The sequence below is a fragment of the Candoia aspera genome, chromosome 2 (assembly GCF_035149785.1).
Source record: "Candoia aspera isolate rCanAsp1 chromosome 2, rCanAsp1.hap2, whole genome shotgun sequence".
Taxonomy (NCBI): Eukaryota; Metazoa; Chordata; class Lepidosauria; order Squamata; family Boidae; genus Candoia; species Candoia aspera.
Genome location: NC_086154.1, coordinates 165689915 through 165711564, shown reverse-complemented (window position 1 = coordinate 165711564; position 21650 = coordinate 165689915). Strand labels below are relative to the sequence as shown.

At 43.9% G+C, this 21650-nt stretch overlaps 1 protein-coding gene across 1 annotated transcript; it reads right to left on the bottom strand.

The window, feature by feature from the left end:
* Positions 1-3488: 3488 nt before the first annotated feature.
* On the bottom strand, positions 3489-16697 carry ARL9 (ADP ribosylation factor like GTPase 9). Its single transcript, XM_063294735.1, has 4 exons — positions 16475-16697; positions 13045-13213; positions 12423-12598; positions 3489-3982 (listed from the first exon to the last, which is right to left on the bottom strand). Exons 1-4 carry the CDS (start codon positions 16652-16654, stop codon positions 3803-3805), a joined length of 705 nt encoding a protein of 234 aa, XP_063150805.1. The 5' UTR covers positions 16655-16697; the 3' UTR covers positions 3489-3802.
* Positions 16698-21650: the final 4953 nt, after the last annotated feature.

The following is a 21650-nucleotide window of genomic DNA, read 5'->3' as shown; positions in this document are numbered from 1 at the left end:
ACATGTTAAAGAAACTCGAGTCAAGCAATCAGTCTGTAGGAGATTTCAAATACAAAGAGGAATTGTCTCTGCTCCTCAGCCTAGAATAGGTCATGTAAAAAATTCTACTGAGTTTTCATCAGCAAATAAATTGCGTTGTTTCAACTGTCCACATATCCACAAATAAAGCAACAGGGCAAATTTTGCAGTGATTCTTTCTTCTCCTCTCTTATTCCCTTTTCACTGAAACAAATGATGTGACTATCTTTGCCTCTTCCTATCTTCTCAATACATATAATTTTCTTATTACAGTCTTTAAAAAGGTAAAGGTTTCCCTCGACGTAAAGTCCAGTCGTGTCCGACTCTAGGGGGCGGTGCTCATCTCCGTTTCTAAGCCTTGGAGCCGGCGTTGTCATAGACACTTCCGGGTCATGTGGCCAGCATGACGACTCGGAACGCCGTTACCTTCCCGCCGAAGCGGTACCTATTGATCTACTCACATTGGCATGTTTTCAAACTGCTAGGTGAGCAGGAGCTGGGACGAGCAACGGGAGCTCACCCCGCCGCGCGGTTTCGAACCGCCGACCTTCCGATCGGCAGCTCAGCGGTTTAACCCACAGCGCCACCGCATCCCGAGTCTTAATATAGAAGCAAGGATATACTTCATTCAGGACTTGAAGGCAAATTACACAATAATCACACATTGTATAAATCCTTCAAGAAACCCCTATTTGTAGAAAGATTCTTTGAATTAAATTCTGATTGATTATATACCATTGAGTCAGTGTTAATTCTTAGCAACCACATAAATAGACCTTCAGACTGTGAGACCTAGGCTGAAGCTGCTATAACTAAAGATGAAGCAGGCAGGTGAGCAGAGAGGACAAAAGCCAGGAATCTTGTCTAAAAGATCCCTTCAGGGAGGTGGATAAGGAGGAGGCAAGTCGTTAAGAAAACAGGAAAAATGTCACCTGAACCAGACAAAGGAAGCTGGGCCTGAGCACATGGAAAACCACCCATCCCATCCCATCAACAGCTACTAAACTTGTAGATTAACAAGGCAAGACTAGCTGCCAGTCTTGTGAATTAACAAAGCAAGGACTTTGGGGGATTAAAGGAAGGAGTCCCAAAGCCTGCCCATTCCTGGAGTCCTCTTTGGATCCACACTTGGCGGCTTTCGTCTCTCTAGCTAGTGCCTGGCAGCCTAGGTGGGAAGGCCTTGGGTAAGTGTGGATGAGCATGTGCGTGCGTGAGAAGGAGCAAATGTACCTTGCAACCAGTAAAATTTTGCTGTTAAAATTTTAAGATTCACTGGGTCTCCATGTATTACAAAGAACCTGTTGTGCCTCAGTGTTCGGTTGGAAGTGATTTGTGTGTCTCCCTAATTATAAGCTGAACCTTGGGAGCAGCTTGCTTGTGTGTGTAACAAGACCAATAAAACATACAAATACAGCATTTAAAGTATGCAAATAAACTCAAATTTAAAATTTAAGATACAGAACAACAACAACAAAAAACCCTTGAGACAATAACAAGAAGAGGATATCATCCGGCTTCTGCCAGCCACAGCTATTACAAGAAACTTGGCAACTTTTGTAGTGGCTGTCCAAGTTAGGTCTTGCAGAAGAAAGAGTATAATTTCTTGGTCAGAGTTTAATGAAGGCCAAGAGACAACACCCACTGGAGTGAGATGCCACAGTACGTTAGAGCTGAATCAAACTGCCTCCTCATAGATAAGGAAAACCTGAGAGAAAAACCTGAGAGAAAAAAGTTCCACCCAGTAGAGTGAACTTGAACAGTGGCAAAAATTTCGTATCGATTGTACCAAAAATTTGTTTCAAATGGTTGACCTATGAAGATTCAAGAAATCAAGCTGCAGTAGTTAACATTTTACTAGTGCTTCTTAAACTTTTTTCTCTCAGGACCCCTTCCCACTTTTAAAAATTATGGAGAACCCCAAAGGAGCTTTTGTTTATATGGGTTACATTTATTGATATTTTTCTATATTAAAAATTAAAAATGGATGCATTTGCTGCTAATACTGCTTCTCATGATTGTTTGATGGGATTTTAATATTGTATTATTTTTCACATAGGTGGCACATAATTTTGATTTCACACTCCTGAGAAGGTCTTGGGGGACCCCCAGCGGTCCTCAGACCACACTTTGAGAAACACTGTACTAGACCATATTGGTTGATGGTATCTATCAGATAAGGGGCAAAACTGATAGGTGGTTGACCTCGCTCTGTAGTCTTAAGGAAAAGGAGCCTACCAATGGTAAATGATTACTGTCAAGGTAGAAGCTAATACTAGAATTTAAGCAATATGGGACAGAATCTTCAGAAATTAGCATATAGTTTACAATGAAAGTTCCTCTGGAGCCCCAAAAGATGAGTTCACCCTCTGTGTCACCTGAAGTAGATCTACTGAGAATTTTCAGGCCAAATTTTACCACCAATTAAAGCAATCTCCACTCTATCCCCACTCCCCATATTAATGTCTTTATCCTTAGATGTCCAATGAACCAACCCAGTTAGAGAGAAGCCTGGGATGTTAAAATGCTGGAGCAGGGCCTCATTGTTGGCTCCTATCCTAGCATTAAAATCACCTGCTATTATTAATATTGGGCTTGGAGACCTGTTCAGTTGAAAAGCCAGTTTTCAAGGCAGTCCCCAACCTTGTTGATTTGAGAAATATGACTATGAGGGAGTAAACAAACATTAATGAAGAAATTGGTAGAACCAATTTTTAAAGGAGAAGCTATGTCTAACTGATCACACATTAAAGCCAGTGAAACGTGAACATGCAATTTAGTGGAGATTAAGATGCTCATACCTCCTAGACCTTCTCCAGGATGTTCTGTCCCTAACATTCAGACCTTCCAATGGTGCACCCATCATTTCTGTAATCGAGACCATCCACTTTGCTGATCATCCTCTTCTCTTTACTTCAACATTTCCCAGCATTATAGTCTTCTCAAGAGACCAAGTCTTCATATAGTATGTTTAAAATATAGTGATTTGAGCCTGATAATTTGGGCCTCAAGTGAGGTCTCTGAATTTGTTCTGTAATCCATTAGTTTGTTTTGTTGGCTAACCATGGTATTTTCAGAGGTCTTCTCCAACATCAAAGTTCAAAAGTATCAATACTCTCCTGTTTTTTAAAATGCCAGGATTGAATTCTGCAATACTGTTAATGAACAAAACCGAGATAATACTAAGAAAACCGTAGAGTAGTTCTGTTCAATTATTTTTTCCTTGGAGTATCCTAAGGAAAGATCAGGAATAGGTATACCTCTATATATGTCCTCCATCAAATTTTCACAGGTAAGAAATAAGTACCCCTATAGTTATTTGAATATAAAATCTCTAGTCCCTAAAACATTTTTAAAAGGTATAATCTTTTCTCTATGCCCTGTATATCAGAGGAAATCAGTATTTAGCCAGGCCTAGCAACTCTGGCCTCCTCTGAAGTGCTACACAATAGTATTTTTTAAAAAAAAAGAAAGTTGGTGCAGGGATATGCATTTAAATTGAAGGAGTGATCAAATATGAAACAACCTAGTAAAAAAAATCAATTTAAGAGAAATACATACGATTTTTTTTTGAGATGTACAAACTTTGGGCCCCTATAGATGCACTAAATCCAAGAGCGTACTGGTCTTCTTTTTGCTAAAACACATTTAAACAAAAAATGATTTCTTTCAATTTCAAAATAATTTTCATAGCAAGTATCTGAGGATGGATGCCACCAGGATCTGAAGTGATGCTACTCATAGTTGCTATTGTATGTCCTATTATGGTGTTCCATTTCAGCTCCTCTCACAGAATTTCTGACACCAGCTGTGCAATCAGCTCCCGGGTATCTTTCAAGCTGGAAGAGATCTCTAAGCCATCTTTTGCCACGTGTGTACCAATCAGAAATATCTTCCTTTCATCTCCAATTTCAGATAAAGCCAAAGCATCATGAATGTCTGTGATACAATATGCGCCTTCAAGATCCTATCAAAAAAAAAAAAATGAAGTGTGTTAACCTACTCCATTCTGTTTTTGCAAAGCAGGATTGCAATCTCCCTCATAGAGTTATAAAAGCACCTAGTAATACAATAAAAAAATAATATTACTTGGGGCAAAGAATTAACAGTGTTTATACAAGCTTTTCCTGAATTGGGTCCTTCACACCACGTACAGGTAGTCCTCACTTAACCACCATTCATTTAGTGATGGTTTGGACTTACAACGGTGCTGGAAAAAACTACTTACAACCAGTCCTCACACTTACGACCGTTGCAGCGCCCCGCAGTCACATGACCATGATTTGGGTGCTTGGCAACCAATCTGCATTTATGACTGTCACAGCACCCACTGGGGGAGATCTGTAGGAGGACTGTTGCAAATGTGTAAGAAATTCAACAAACCTGAAGGAAGGCTGCTCCAAACCTTAGCTATCATATCTGTTTCCCACTTAGGTACAGAAGCAATATGGAAACAGTTGTCTTCTTCCATTATTATTTTTTCCATCTTGCAGCTTTGGGATTTCTTGATCGTTTCTCATCCAGTTATTAACGAGATCCGACTCTGCTTAACTTTCCCATATAAGATCAATGTACTGTACATGGAATCTTTTTATAATGGAATCTTCCCCATTGTTTTTTCTCCACTGAACTTGCGAAAGACAGTACATACTGAAATAGTTCTCAGGGTGGTGTTCAAATTTATTAGCTTTACTGCTGAATGAACAAAAATCAGGAGTGCGGTGGCACCTTTTCTCTCTCAGTCCTACAAAGGAAGTAATGGCAAACCATTTCCAAAAAAAATTGCCAAGAAAACTGCAGGGACCAGTCCAAGCAGTCACCAGGAATTAATACTGATTTGAAAGCATGCACACAAAAATGGTTAAAAACCCACTGTGTTTGTTAAGATTTTCTGAGATAGCCTGAAACCTTTTGACAGATATGAATCCAGCAGCCTCTTGCCCTATGATGCTGGAGAGGTTTGGTCATTCTAAGACAGCAATATTGAAATCTATAATTGAGTATCCTGGCAGATTAAAATGCTGTAATATTACTTTGTCCTTTGCTGAACAGTATCAGATCATCTCAAGTAATATTCCATCTGTTCCGTCTCTGAAGCCTGGGGCAACTGACCCCATCCTCAAAGGGCCTTGTACTTAACACAATCCTTTTCTTTGTGCACAATGGAACACTGTGTCAACTTAGCTCACATCTGCATCTTAAGTGGTACTGTCCATTTACAGATTTTTGGTGTCAGCAAGGATAATGTCATGATCGCCGTTGCGATGTTTGCGACATCGTAACGGCTCGCATGACAAAGTGCGGAGGCGTGTCAATGACGGGAGAGGTGCGGGCGATAAACCGGACAAAGAAGGTAATGGGTTTGGGAGATCTACAAGGACTCATCGCCCGATAATCGACCATTGACACCATTGCCAAAGAAATGATCAGGGCGAGGTTCAGAAGGGCGCGTCCAGGCGCTTTCGAGGAATATCGAAGTCTAATCACCCGGTAATGGACCATTACCTCGCAGGAAGATAAACGGGGCGATGCCCGGGGCGAATGGGACTGGACGACCTCTCACCTAGCAAGCCTGGATGACCTGTCACTCCGTGAAACTCGTGGGGCACACCCGAGGAGTGTGGGGGTGGAGCGCTGTTTGGCGCGAGACTATTTAATTCAACTTTTGGTGCGCTCCCCTCACTCTCAGCTTTCTACTGGTGTGCATTCTATTCTAAATAAAAGCCAGAGCTTAAACTTGATTTAGAGTCTGAGTCTTTTATTTAGTCTTAGGCATTCCTTACATAAAGCTGAGAGTCTTTCAAGAACGAACCTCGCCAGCCTCTACCAAAAAAAATATTTTTTTTTCTTGCGAGAGAAGCAGCGGCGATGACTGAACCGGGGACGATCCTGGAGTCGATGCTTCAGAGCGGAGACGCGAAGGACTCAACGTGAGGGGGGGAGGCGACCAGACAGCTTCTGGAATCGGCGCTCCCGAGATGGGACACGAGCCCCCTCCCTACCCACACCGCACCCCAGTTTGGAGCCTGGAGCCCCAGCACGGAGTGGAGGGCCCCGATGGAAGGGGGAGTTGTGAGTCTAGAATTTAAGGTCTTGGCAGGGAAGGTCCCTGAATGGTCAGAGGCCACCCTGATTGACATGTTTAAGGATGGCCTCAATCGAGAGGTGTTGCAATGGGCGCTGTACAGAGACGATCCAGACTCACTGCAAGACTGGATCTGTCTTGCTGGGAAGGCTGAACACGCCCAGCACACCTTCATGCTAGCGGCTAAGAGGGACAGGCTTCCTCCCAGCAGGAAAGGGCCAGTGCCACAGTCGGGCCCAACATAGGATGCTGAAAGACAACGTCGCTTTGCCTGTGGGCAATGCATCAAATGCGGTAAGGCTGGTCACTGTACGGCAGAATACCACAAGGCTAGAACGGCGGATCACCCACCTAGACCGACGCAGAAGGCTCCACAGAAACCGCCCAACCCCCCCCCCCCGACGGCTGACAGCGGCACTAGCGACCCAGGACGAAGAAGAGGACGTCTACCTCGCGGAGGACGGGTTGGCCGCCCTGAAGCAGCCGGCAGAAAATGCCTTCCACCTGTCCTAAACAGCGCCGCTGGACAGGTGGTGGAGAATGGGCGCGATACCACCAGGGTGAGTGCGGACTGTCCCATCCTGGCCGTAACAATTGAACTGAGCTACTGCTCCAAGACCATCGAAGTCGGGGCTTGGGTGGACTCCGGGTGTTCCAGATGCCTGATCCACCCCAACCTAGTCGCTGCGCTAAAGTTACCCTGTTTCCCGCTCCCGAAGCCGCTGATCTTCCAACAACTGGATGGTTCCACGGTGGGGGGTGGGCCGGCCACCCAGGGTACAGGGAACATTACCCTACAAATGGGCACACACAGGGAAACCATAGAATTTGTGGTCACCCCGGTGGGCAAGTCTATAGTGGTTCTGGGAATCCCCTGGCTAACTCGCCACAATCCCTACATTAACTGGAGGACCTGTACAATAATGTTTGAGGATGGGTTCTACCAAGCACCTGCCAAGGGGAAATCCCTTACTTTGACTGTAGGGAGGGCGGAGATTGTTGAACCTCAAGTTCACGCTTCCCCCATGGAGGGGTTGCCAGAACAATACGCAGACTTCGCGGACGTCTTCGGGGAGGAGGAGGTGGACCAGTTACCCCCCCATCGCAAGACGGACTGTGCCATCGAACTGCTCCCTCATATCCCATTGCCTAAGCCAAAGATTTACCCAATGACACAAAAGGAATTGGCGGCATTGCGGGACTTCCTTGATAAAAACCTCGCACGGGGCTTCATCGAACCGGCAAACTCACCGGTTGGAGCGCCTATTCTGTTCCGCGAAAAGAAGGACGGTACCCTAAGACTGTGTACAGACTATCGCGGGTTAAATTCAGCTTCCTTGTCAAACAAGTACCCCCTCCCCCTCGTGAAAGACATGCTGGCACACTTGTCGACTGGAAAGGTTTTTTCCAAACTTGACCTCCGTGAGGCATATTACCGCATTCGCATCAGGGAGGGGGAAGAATGGAAAACAGCTTTTAACTGTCCCTTGGGCTCCTTCCAGTATAAGGTACTGCCGTTTGGTCTTGCAGGGGCCCCGGGGGGTTTCATGCAACTAATTAATGAGGTTCTGCATGACCATTTGTTTAAAGGGGTACTGGTTTACCTGGACGATGTCCTGATATACTCCAAAACTGAGAGAGAACACAAAAGATTGGTAAGACAGGTTCTCACCAAGCTCCAGCATGCTAAACTTTATGCTAAGCTTTCCAAGTGCGAATTCCACAAGTCGCGCCTGGATTACTTAGGCTACAGGATTTCAGATAAGGGCATCAAAATGGATCCTGCTAAGGTTCAGGCTGTTTTGAGCTAGGAAGGCCCGCACACCCGGCGCCAGCTCCAAAGTTTCCTGGGATTCGCAAATTTCTACAGATCCTTCGCAAAAGGGTTCGCAGAAATTGCCCTGCCCTTGACTAATTTGTTACGGACCAAAGGCGTCGGGGAGACGCGCAAGTTAAAAAACCCAGGGGCCGTGCTCAATTGGACTCCCGCCTGTCAGGCTGCTTTCGACCGGTTGAAAGCTCTCTTTACCGCGGAGCCAATTCTATCCGATCCCGACCTCGAACCGCCTTTTGTCGTTCAGGCTGATGCCTCTGATTTTTCAATTGGGGCTATCCTATTGCAAAAGGATTCTGCCGGACTCTTGAAGCCCTGTGCCTATCTCTCCTGGAAATTTTCTGAGATGGAAAGGCGCTGGCACGTCTGGAAAAAAGAGGCATTTGCAGTAAAAGCGGCACTGGAGGCTTGGCGTCACCTTTTAGAAGGGGTGACTTGCCCTTTTGAGGTCTGGACAGACCACCGCAACCTCAAGGCACTTCGCACGCCGAGGTGCCTCAGTCCTAAGCAGATTCGCTGGGCTCAATTTTTCAGCCGGTTTAACTTTCAGCTGAAGTTTATTCCAGGGAAGAAGAATTTTTTGGCAGATGCACTTTCCCGACTGCCCCAGGATGCGGAGCCTGTCTCCAATGTCGTGGGGACTGTGCTCTCTGAGTCTCAATTGGGTTTGGCTGCTGTCACCCGGAGCCACGCTCGGGAACAGCCTCCCCCCCCCCCACGAACAACTCCAGCGCAGCCCGCTCCGGGCCGCAGGCAACCACAGATGCCGGGTGGGTTGCGTGCAGATTTTGCCCTCGCATTAAAGTCTGATCCCTGGCTCCTGGCTAACCCTGACAAGGTCTCCGTGGAACAAGACCTCGCCTGGGTGGAGGGTCGTTTATACGTCCCTGACTCGCAACGATCAACTATCCTCAGCTGGTCTCATGACAGCAAACAGGCTGGTCATTTCGGGTTCCTCAAATCCCTTCACTTGACCCGACGCCAATTTTGGTGGCCCTCGCTGAGGAAGGATGTCAAAACGTATGTGGCATCCTGCCCTGTTTGCGCAATGTCTAAGCAACCATCTGGTAAACCCCAGGGGCTGCTGCAGCCCGTGGCCAACGCTTCACGCCCTTGGGACAAAATCTCTATGGATTTCATCGTGGATTTACCGCCCAGTCAAAAGAAAACAGTCATTTGGGTAGTCAAAGACTACTTTTCCAAACAAGCTCATTTTGTCCCCTGTGCTTCTATCCTCTCGGCGCAACAGCTGGCGAAGCTCTTTTTGGTGCACGTGTACCGCCTTCACGGCTGCCCCTCTCGCTTGGTGACCGATAGGGGCACACAATTTACCTCATGGTTTTGGTGGGCTTTTTTGAAATTAATTGGCACCGAGCAAGCGTTGTCAACCTCCTGGCATCCCCAGACGGACGGATCTACTGAGATCCTCAATGCCACCCTTGAACAATTCCTCCACTCGTACATCAACTACCACCAGGACGACTGGGTGGATTTGCTCCCTTTTGCGGAGGTTGCATACAATAACGCTGTGCATCAAAGCACGGGACAAACCCCCTTCGGGGTGGTGTCGGGTCGGGACTTCGTCCCCATTCCCGAGCTTCCACAGCCCCCGTCTCCAGTAGTGGCGGCCTGTGATTGGGGTGCTAAACTTGCAGACTCCTGGCCAGTCATTAAGGACGCTCTCAAGGAGGCACAGACTGCATACAAACTTCAGGCTGACAAGCACAGGCGCCAACAGCCGCCTTTTCGAGTAGGGGACCTGGTTTACCTCTCCACTAAATTTATCAAGTCACCTCAGCCTTCCAGGAAGCTGGCCCCCAAATTTATTGGCCCCTTTCAGGTTACACAAATTGTCAACCCGGTCACAGTACGTTTGGATCTACCTCATAATTTGAAGCGGCTGCACCCTGTGTTCCACTGCAGCTTACTCAAGCCGGCCAGTGACCCCTCCCGGTGGCATCCACGCACTCCCCCCCTCCACCCGTCATGATCGACGGACAGCAGCACTTCGAGGTCAAGGAGGTTCTCAACTCCCGCAGGCTTCGTAGCTCTCTCCAATACTTAGTGCGCTGGAAACACTTTCCCCACCCTGAGTGGGTCGCTGCCCGTGACATTCAGGCCCCCGAGCTAGTCTGCAACTTCCATGTTGCATATCCCTCCAAGCCCTTGGCTTGATTTTCTTCAGGGGGGTGGTATGTCATGATCGCCGTTGCGATGTTTGCGACATAGTAACAGCTCACATGACAAAGCGCGGAGGCGTGTCAATGACTGGAGAGGTGCAGGCGATAAACTGGACAAAGAAGGTAATGGGTTTGGGAGATCTACAAGGACTCATCACCCGATAATCGACCATTGACACCATTGCCAAAGAAATGATCAGGGCGAGGTTCGGAAGGGCGCGTCCGGGCACTTTCGAGGAATATCGAAGTCTAATCGCCCGGTAATGGACCATTACCTCGCAGGAAGATAAACGGGGCGATGCCCGGGGCGAATGGGGCTGGACGACCTCTCACCTAGCAAGCCTGGATGACCTGTCACTCCGTGAAACTCGTGGGGCACACCCGAGGAGTGTGGGGGTGGAGCGCGGTTTGGCGCGAGACTATTTAATTCAACTTTTGGCGCGCTCCCCTCACTCTCAGCTTTCTACTGGTGTGCATTCTATTCTAAATAAAAGCCAGAGCTTAAACTTGATTTAGAGTCTGAGTCTTTTATTTAGTCTTAGGCATTCCTTACAGATAAGATCAATCACCAAACTTTAGGGTAGAGCAAGGTTATCTGCCTGGGTCTCTCCAGTCTAAGTCCACTGTGCCTACCTATAAAACAAAAAGGCAGCCCTTTTCTGCTGTTCCTCTGAGGCTGAGAAACTAAGCCCGAAGTGAGAAACCTGATCAATCTTCTACGGATAGTACAGTATAAGACTTTTTGTAAGTGATAGGTGACTTGCTTCACTTATTGGCTTGATGACATGTGAAGTGACCTGATATGATGGATTTGCTTTTAGCATATTGCTTTGTGAGGAAAATAAGTTTTCAGATGAATGGGAACATTTGAGCCAAATTGAAACAAAATAATTTGAAGCTAGTTTAGCATCTAGTTCACGCCAGCTTGCTGTAACTCTTATCAGAACATTCCCATAGCAACCCATGAATCTGTCGGCACCCTAAACTGTCTCCTTTTGATCTGTTTCTTTTCACTTTTCTTCTCTTCTATTGGTCTTTTCACTAAGACAGTGGCTTTCCTTGAAGTAGATAGCAGAACAGCAGGAAGTAACTTGGGATCTTTTACTTATGAATATGCCTGCATCATCATATGAATATGTATGCTTGCATCATTTCCTTTTTTTAAATGTATAAATATTAGTGCATTTCTTTTGTTTGCAGGGGTATCTCTCACTATCCTTCGGTGGGGTCCCCTCCAGTACATACTGTTTAATAAATACTACAGTGAGCCTTGATTATTTGCTTGAGGTCCTACGTTTTGATTCTACAGCTATTAAAATTTTACTGATTAGCAATTCTCCTAAAGAGAAAATTAGTCTAGATAAATAACCCTTACAGTGGATCCCACCAAAACAATACAGATGATGAGGATGGATCCCTTCCTACCTGCAGCAGTGACACCACAGAGCGACAGTAGGAAGTTTCTACTCAGCATTTGTACTGTGGGGCCGCACAAGTTTCTATTCTTTCTCTGCTACTCTTCACCAGCTACAAGAAGCTGCTGAGATGCTAATTTGGATATTCAGAGTTCAATGTCATCAGTTCTCAGATAACATTAAACCCTTACTTCTCTTGGCCATCTGAATCAGGAGAGGCTCTCCTGGTATTTCAGAGTTGCCTGATGGCTGTTATGAACTACACGACAGCCAACAAAAGCAGAATCAGCCAGTTTGGTGCTGTGGTTCAGGCACCAGGCTAGAAACCGGGAGACCGGGAGTTCTAGTCCCGCCTTAGGCACGAAGCCAACTGGGTGACCTTGGGCCAGTCCCTCTCTCTCAGCTCTGAGGAGGTGGCAATGGCAAACCACTTCCGAAAACCTGGCCAAGAAAACTGCAGGGACTTGTCCAGGCAGTCGCCAGGAGTCAAGACTGACCTGAAAGCACAAAACAAAACAAACACAAAATACCATTATATACTACTAGTGCAGCACTAGATAGTACTATAGAAGCTTGAGTGCTGACTTGGATGGAGAGCAGCTGGGCTGATATTTTGTTAAAAATGAAACCCAGAGGGTCATTGTTTTAACCAAACCATTAACGTTGCTTACAGGAAAGGCAGCATAAATGATGTGATGTCATTAATAAGACAAATGTATTATAATCAAAGACTGCTACTCTATGTCACAGGTGAAGCTGATCTTCTTTCTCCTGCAGTGAACAATTACAGGGATTACTGAATGACACTTTTGTTACAGCATTAGGATTTCACACACACTCACCAGGAAGCTACCACTAGCACTTCTGCTCTAGGTTTCACAGCTTATATTTACCTGCTTATTGGCTAGAATCATTACAGGCAAAGTAGAGTTACTCTGGACCAACTGATGAAGAAGTTTTTTTGCGACTGGGAAGCGCTCATGATCTGCTGAGTCCACAACGTAGATCAGCAGCAGGCCTCTTGGCATATACATCTTCCAGTACTCTCTTAGAGACTCACTGCCCCCAACTGTAAACCAATAATATAGGAAGACAATGAATCAGCAATTGTCAATTAAAACTCCCAACTGTTTACTAAAACTTTCAATAAGTGGCAGCTGTTTCAAACTGATTTCAGGGAAACTCTAAAGAAAAGCTGAAGTACATGATAGAAAATCTTCCCAACAGTTATCATGCACAACTCAATATAATGCAGGAAAACAGTGATGTCAGAGCAGGCAGAATTAATTTTATTCTATTTTATTAATAGGATAAAAATTAATAATATTGTTAGAGTTCTATTTAATGAGAAATGGGATGGATCTTAAAACAAAGCAACTTTTAAATTGAACATATATATGTTTCTCCTTGTTGTTTGACCCAAATCATCTTTTTTCTAGAATTTTTTTCATTCCATATTTTAATCCTTCAAATTTGATTTTAAAAAATATTTCTCATAAAGATATATATGCTTACTTTCTAGGAATTCCATCTTTGTTTCTTCTGTATTGACACAGACTGCATTGAAGCCTTTGGTGGGAATTGTGTTGTGTTTTACTTGGTTAGTTGCTAGTGAATAGAGAACGCTGGTTTTTCCAGCCCCATCCAAGCCTAGAACCAAGATTTGCTTGCCGGACGGTTTCTCCTACAAAATATAAGACCAAACAATTATCAGTAAAGACAAATACATACATTAAAAATAAAACCTGTATGAAACCATTTTTTAATATTTAGTAAAGACAACATTTGATCAAATAAAATCATGGACCTATGAGTAAAACCAATGTGGTGGTAATCTTCATTTACTAGTGACTAACCATACACACTATACTGATTGACTATACAAAAAATGGTAGAGCAACTCCCAGAATTCCAGGTCAGCATAGTTAACATTATTCAGTATAAATACTGTACCTATCCATATTTTTTTAATTAGATTTGTTTTGGCTAATTCAGCATAAAACTATTACAAGTAGCAAAAGGTGTTTAGTAACTGAGACAGCTATTTTTCCAAATGTTGCAATAGCAGTTCTTGAATGGTAGTTGACTGTTTCTAGTCTTAAATTGTGGCTTTTGGGGGGGGGAGGGCAGATGCTCAGAATTCTCAGCAGACAAGCGAAGGCAGAAATGTTCTCTTGGAAACCTTAATATTAGAGAACTACACAAAAGTGACTATAATTACAGAGTCTATAAACAGCTATCTAAAATATGTATAGTATTCTGAAAATTATACTGTTATTATCATTTATAGTGCTAACAATTTTACAGTTGGATGGGTACCTTGTGGTCCTCTAGTGGTTACTAAACTTCAAGTCCCAGCAGTCTTAGCCAATATAGCCAAGGATGCTACGAATTATAGCTCTGCAAATCCAGAGTCTCCTTGGAGTTGGGCCACCTTAACAAATCCAATAAATAATAATAAATCTAGAGGGTCAAATGTTTCCCACCCAAATATAATGGATTACCAAATCCATCAGCAATTCACACCAAAACAGACAGACCAATCTTCTCAATCTATAACCTTCCATATGTCTTTAAGTCAAACTCCCATACTCCCCAGTCAGTAAGTGCAAATATCATAAAAGTATGCAGAATGGATATTTAAAACATGCTAGGATGATGGAAAGGCAACTGAAGCAAAGATGGCCTCCATCATTAATTTGCCTCATGGCATGTACCCGCCAACAAAGAGAAAAGATTTTTGTTTTTCCCTCTATCAGCAAAAACAGGAGGTATGGATAGCCACCTGATGATGGTAACTTCTGTTTTTTTTCCTAGAGATCTACTAGTAAAGTCAGATCCAAAACAGTAGTGAAGACAGGAATAAAGACATACTCAATTACCTAGAGCTGCTCATGAACAATAAACTGGGCTTGTTTACATGCAAATACAAAATTATTTCTCAGTTATTGCAGAACATTTTAAAAAAACCTAACAAAGAAGAAAATATATAATTGTTTTCATATTTCTTAAGCAACTGAACAAAGCTGGGTGGAAAACTCTTGCTAATTTGGTCTGGAACTATCATAGATCTCAATCTAGCTTCTATCTATTTCTGAGCTACAGCTGTTATTTGATTTATTTTTCCTTGCATAGAAAGGAGGCACTGATACTCTTGAACTGGTAACAAAGCAGCCAGCACTTGTCATTTTATTAAAATTATCAGACTAACAGTCTGATTTCTTATTCAGAAGAATGGTGGATTCAATTTACAATTCCTTTTTAGGAAGACTCAATTTAATTATTTAAATTGCAATTTATTCACTAATCTGGAAGATGCTGTCATCAATTCTACCAAAAATGCATCTCCAGCTTTTCAATTGGGCTAATACTCTTGTTTGTCTATTTTTGACAGAGTGTGTACTTTTTCCATCCAAACAGTAGGTCAGTTAAAGTTCCTTCAAAAGTCATCAAAAATTGTTTATTAATATATTTTTATCCCACCTTTCTTTACATGTATATAAGTTTAAACTTTTGGAGCTTCATTTAATTGGGACAGCTCTTTATTCCAGTTCTTAAGAACATTAATTACCAAGCGAAGAAAAGGATATGAGTACACAACAGCAGTGAAACAAACCATTCCAAATGGCTCACCACGAAGTTGGTCTGGAATTCAAATTGTTAAGATACCAAGGTAAAATAAAGGTGGAGGGCTAGCCCTCTGGAGCAGTGTTTCTCAACCTCAGCAGCTTTAAGCTGTGTGGACTTCAACTCCCAGAATCCTGAGAGTTGAAGTCCACACAGCTTAAAGTTGCTGAGGTTGAGAAACACTGATCTGGAGGGTTTCTATTCTTATCTCTTTCTGCTCTGCATTAATAGGATTCTACCTGACTGATTTTAATCCAAGCCTTCCATTTATCTCAAAGAGCTGAAGAAGTCTGTACGGTTAAGATTTATGCCTGCCTTCAGATAATTAGAGAGTTTCAGAAGGTTAGAAAATCTGGAGTTAGATCCCTGGCCACTTTTTTCCCTCAGTGTATTTATGACCACACTTGGCAGAACACTGAGATGGAAGAATTATTTTTGGTTTCCAAAGCCCAGGGGCAAAACCCAAACAATTCACAAGCAGATGAGGATTCAGCACGCCCAGCAGTAACAGAAAGCAATATGCCCATTGGAAAATAATAATGGAAAAGCAGGGTTGAGATGTAGCTGCTTGCTTCAGTTTTTGACAGTTGTTCTAGAGCTGGACCTAATTGGCAGACATCCTGAACATGAGCGCTTCTGTTAAGGAAGTGGTATGTTGCCACATTTGCTGCAATTCCCCAGTTAGATCTATACCAGCCATTCCTACCATCTTGAAATCCTTAAAACTGCCAATCATACCTTACAAAAACCTCTACAGGAATTGCTTCAAGTGTCCGCTGGAACCAAAATCAATTGGCTGATTGTAAGCCTGTGACACAGCAAGATTTGTTTTGATTACTCCTTTTTAAAACCTTGCATGACAGTGTGGGCTGATCCCACCTGTGTTTATTCAGGAGCCAAGGTCCCAAATTTCAACCCAGCACCAAATTTTAAACCGACAGCCATTAAAAACAAAACAAAACACCTTTTACCAGGCCTTCCAGAAAACAGCCGTTGAATTGGTTTGTTCCCAAGGCTTTCCTCTTTCCCAACCAGTACAGGAAACTGCGATTATCACAGAATCATAGGGTTGGAAGGCACCTTGGAGGTCTTCTAGTCTTACGAAGATTCCCCAGAAATACCACAACTGCATTCCATAATCACAGCCACTCTTCCCTAACCCAGTTTTTGAGAAAAAGAGAAAAGTAGCAAACACTTTAGGGACAATTTAAAAAAAAATCACAAATCATTAGAGTTTACCCGTTCGACTTCTACTGGCCAGAACTGGGCCTAAATGCACGGGACTCTACTCTGAAGTTAATTCCCACGCGCTCCTTACCTGTCCCGCCGGCGGGCCCGCGCCTCTTTCTTGCGCGCCGAGCCGCAGCCCAGACTGCTGATCCTCGCGTCCCGGAGGCCCTTTGGAAGAAAAGTAACTCTGCCAAAGAGCGTAGGCGACCCCGCCGGTGACGGCCACCGCAGTGCCCACCAGCGCGACCTGCCGCAGGCTGCCCGCCATGAGCCCGCAGAAGAGAGCTCAGGCGGGACCTGAGACAACCCGACCGGCCCAGCGCCAGCCCGGGGGCAGAGCCCGACTCCAGGACCCGCCCCCTCTCGATGGGGCTCCGCCCCGCGGCGTCCACGGCAGCCGCTGCCAAAAGGCGGGATCCTACTCTGTTTCTTTCAAGCGGGACGGTCTTATTCCGTGTTAACGCGCGGGCGGGAGCTGGCGGCCAAAGTGCTATCCTCTCTGCACGTTTGCGGAGCAGTTATCCCCGCTGAAGCGAGCGGGATGGGTCTGTGATAAAATTTACTTATTTATTTAAATTTCACATTTCGTCACCGCCCATCTCCCTCAAGAGAGGGAGCACTCCTCTCTGGTGCTCTGGGCAGCCAAAGGATTGCAGCTGGCAAGAGATGGCGTTTGGCTTTCCATCTGTGCAGTAGCTATATGCAGCTTCCCTTTTTTTTTCTTTTGATTTGGCAAGGAATCTCCATGCGGCTTGATTCAAGAGCTCCAGAAACGCTACCGCCTGAGCGCGAATACAGAACATAAATCTAGACTCTCTCTGAACACCTTCGGAGTACATTTTCTGCCCAAGAAGCAGCCATTGCCATTTAAAAGTTTTGAAAGTACTTCTGCAAGGTTCACCTTGTTTTTTACTGATATAACAATTGCAGGGTGCATTGGCACTTGAAAAACGTCTGTCCGTTTTGCTGTCCTCCCCACCTCCCTTTTTTTGTTTGCTTGGAACTTGCCAGGAGCAACACACTATTGTTATAAACTGGATGGATACCTTATTCAAACATAATTCAACTACACTTTTAATAGTATGTAAAAATAACATTAGGTAATATAGAAACTGATCAAATGCAAAAGCACGATTTTGTTGTTTATTCGTTTAGTCGCTTCCTACTCTTCGTGACTTCATGGACCAGCCCACGCCAGAGCTTCCTGTCGGTCGTCAACACCCCCAGCTCCCCCAGGGCCGAGTCCGTCACCTCTAGAATATCATCCATCCATCTTGCCCTTGGTCGGCCCCTCTTCCTTTTGCCTTCCACTCTCCCTAGCACCAGCATCTTCTCCAGGGTGTCCTGTCTTCTCATTATGTGGCCAAAGTATTTCAGTTTTGCCTTTAATATCATTCCCTCAAGTGAGCAGTCTGGCTTTATTTCCTGGAGGATGGACTGGTTTGATCTTCTTGCAGTCCAAGGCACTCTCAGAATTTTCCTCCAACACCACAGTTCCAAAGCATCTATCTTCCTTCTCTCAGCCTTCCTTATGGTCCAGCTCTCGCAGCCATATGTTACTATGGGGAACACCATTGCTTTAACTATGCAGACCTTTGTTGTCAGCGTGATGTCTCTGCTCTTGACTATTTTATCGAGATTTGTCATTGCTCTTCTCCCAAGGATTAAGCGTCTTCTGATTTCCTGACTGCAGTCAGCATCTGCAGTAATCTTTGCACCTAGGAATACAAAGTCTTTCACTGCTTCTACATTTTCTCCCTCTATTTGCCAGTTATCAATCAAGCCAACGCCAGCTCCAAGGCTTTGAAACGGAGATGAGCACCGCCCCCTAGAGTCGGACACGACTGGACTTTACGTCAAGGGAAACCTTTACCTTTACCTTTTAGCTGCAAGCCAGCTTTTGCACTTCTTTCACCTTCATCATAAGGCTCCTCAGTTCCTCTTCGCTTTCAGCCATCAGAGTGGTATCATCTGCATATCTGAGACTGTTAATGTTTCTTCCAGCAATTTTAACTCCAGCCTTGGATTCCTCAAGCCCAGCATGTCGCATGATGTGTTCTGCATACAAGTTGAATAGGTAGGGTGAGAGTATACAGCCCTGCCGTACTCCTTTCCCAATCTTAAAACCAGCCCGTTTTTCCGTGGTCTGTTCTTACTGTTGCTACTTGGTCGTTATACAGATTCTTCAGGAGGCATATGTCTTGGTATCCCCATACCACTAAGAACTTGCCACAATTTGTTATGGTCCACACAGTCAAAGGCTTTAGAATAGTCAATAAAACAGAAATAGATGTTTTTCTGAAACTCCCTGGCTTTTTCCATTATCCAGCGGATATTGGCAATTTGGTCCCTAGTTCCTCTGCCTTTTCTAAACCCAGCTTGTACATCTGGCAATTCTTGCTCCATGAATTGCTGAAGTCTACCTTGCTGGATCTTGAGCATTACTTTACTGGCATGTGAAATGAGTGCCACTGTTCGATAGTTTGAACATTCTTTAGTGTTTCCCTTTTTTGGTATGGGGATATAAATTGATTTTTTTCCAGTCTGATGGCCATTCTTGTGTTTTCCAAATTTGCTGGCATATAGCATGCATTACCTTGACAGCATCATCTTGCAAGATTTTGAACAGTTCAGCTGGGATGCCATCATCTCCTGCTGCCTTCTTATTAGCAATGCTTCTTAAGGCCCACTCAACCTCACTCTTCAGGATGTCTGGCTCTAGCTCACTGACCACACCGTCAAAACTATCCCCGATATTGTTATCCTTCCTATACAGGTCTTCTGTATATTCTTGCCACCTTTTCTTGATCTCTTCTTCTTCTGTTAGGTCCTTGCCATCTTTGTTTTTGATCATACCCATTTTGGCCTGGAATTTACCTCTGATGTTTCTAATTTTCTGGAAGAGGTCTCTTGTCCTTCCTATTCTATTGTCTTCTTCCACTTCCGCGTATTGCTTGTTTAAAAATAATTCCTTATCCCTTCTGGCTAACCTCTGGAATTTTGCATTTAATTGGGCATATCTCCCCCTATCACTGTTGCCTTTTGCTTTCCTTCTTTCTTGGGCTACTTCTAGTGTCTCAGCAGACAGCCATTTTGCCTTCTTGGTTTTCTCTTTCTTTGGGATGTATTTTGTTGCCGCCTCCTGAACAATGTTGCGAACTTCTGTCCAGAGTTCTTCCGGGACCCTATCTACTAAGTCCAGTCCCTTAAATCAATTCTTCACCTCCACTGCATATTCCTTAGTTTTCACAGCAAGAATACTGGGGTGGGTTGCCATTACCTTCCCCAGGGATCGCATTTAGTCTGACCTCTCTGTCATGACCTTCCCGTCTTGGGTAGCCCTTCACGGTTTAGCTCATGGCATCATTGAGGTGCTCAAGCTCCAGCACCATGACAAGGTAACGATCCTTTGCTGAAGAAAAGCACGATATAGTACTTTAAAATGTTACTGCAGTAAAATGCTGGATGTCAATATTACAGCTGGAATCTATTGTATTTTTTTCATTTTGGTGTCAAATGTTGAGTATTTGACATCTGAATTCAGTGTCCAGTTTTGACTCTCTTTTTTATTAAAGGTATGCAAGTAGTTTTCTGTAGTTTAGTAGTATCTAACAATTGATAGCTTGAGATTTGGGTTGCAACTGACCAAAATACTGGAAAATGTGATATCCAGGAGACTTTGTGTTTTCAGGGAAGTTTTACACTCAAGATAGAAGCTGAATAAGTGGAACTTTAAAGTGTTTTACAGTTCACAAAAGTGAACATTACTATAAGCTATGGACAGGTCAACTTGTTTGTTCTCTCTCTCTCTCCATATATCTCATTATTAATGCATGCGCACATTTTTCTCTCATACCATATATCTCTATATAGATATATTTTATATAAAAGCTTATATCTCATTCTTAATGCATGCACAAATCACTAAATGTAGTGGGCCATACTTTATACAAAGATCAACTATAGCCTTGAATATGTGAGGTAAAGGGTAAAGGTTTCCCTTGACATTAAGTCCAGTCGTGTCCGACTCTAGGGGGCGGTGCTCATCTCCGTTTCAAAGCCGAAGAGCCGGCGTTTGTCTGTAGACACTTCCGTGGTCATGTGGCCGGCATGACTACACGGAACGCCGTTACCTGCCCGCCGAAGCGGTACCTATTAATCTACTCACATTGGCATGTTTTCGAACTGCTAGGTTGGCAGGAGCTGGGACTAGCAATGGGAGCTCACCCCGTCACACGGATTCGAACCGCCGACCTTCCGATCAGCAAGCTCAGCAGCTCAGCGGTTTAACCCACAGCGCCACCACATCCCTTGAATATGTGAGACACTGTAAAAATTATGTTCTATGGAGATATATAAATAAACCACTCTGTCCTGGAGGTGAGAAACACCTTTTCCCCTTAGCAGCATATATCTGTTGTACTCCTGTGTAGCTAGCTCTGCAACATTCTGATTCCAGCTGCAACAATTGTACAGTGCCCCAAAAAATTGGGGTGGGGGGCGAAGAGAAATGTTAAGTTTCAGTGATGGAGTTGACACAATTATGCCCAAGCCATTAATTTGTAAATGGAAAAAAAAAAGATTCAGACAGAATTGGAAGGAGCTGTCATTCCAGATTCTTCTTTTTTATAGTTTATCAGGTTTAAACTTTTAGCCCAAGAGAGAAACTGAATGAAGTCTTGGGGGAAAAAAACTGTACTTGCTATCTCAGCACAGGCAGTATGTAGTGATTTAGTTAAATCTATGACCCAAATGAAAAATGCTTCTTGAAAACCAGATGATTAGGGAGCAATTATTAGCTTGCTAAAAAAGAATCTAATACCAAATATGTGAATTCACCCCATTCACATATAAGTATAATGGAAGTATAGTAAAATTCCTCTGGTGGAAAATGAAATAATGCAGTAGAAATGCTAGTTCCATGTCCAATAAAAATAAACAAATGAAGAGCTTAAACATACTTTGAACCCTTCCGTTCTTTGAAATCTATGACCTGCAGATGAATGAATATACATCATTATCCTACGATCTTATTTCCCTTTAAGTTTGTCCTTTTTCACGATTAACTCTTTGAAAACAGTAGGTGTATAGTTAAATTAGGACTGCAATTTTAGGTAGATCAACAAATGCTTTAATGGATGAATGATAACATTCTATGAATGTATATTCAGAAGCAAATCCCACTGAATTAAGTGGAAGTTATTCCTAGGTAAATGTATTTAACAGGGGAGCAGAGAAGAAAGACACTTTTCTAGGTCTATTCT

Excerpts from the sequence above, each read along its gene's own strand:
- ARL9 (XM_063294735.1), bottom strand. The coding sequence starts at position 16,654 with ATGGCGGGCAGCCTGCGGCAGGTCGCGCTGGTGGGCACTGCGGTGGCC. Across the intron at positions 13,214-16,474 it reads CGGGCCCGCCGGCGGGACAG|GAGAAACCGTCCGGCAAGCA; the intron begins GTAAGGAGCGCG and ends TATATTTTGTAG. Across the intron at positions 12,599-13,044 it reads AAAGATGGAATTCCTAGAAA|TTGGGGGCAGTGAGTCTCTA; the intron begins GTAAGCATATAT and ends ATTGGTTTACAG.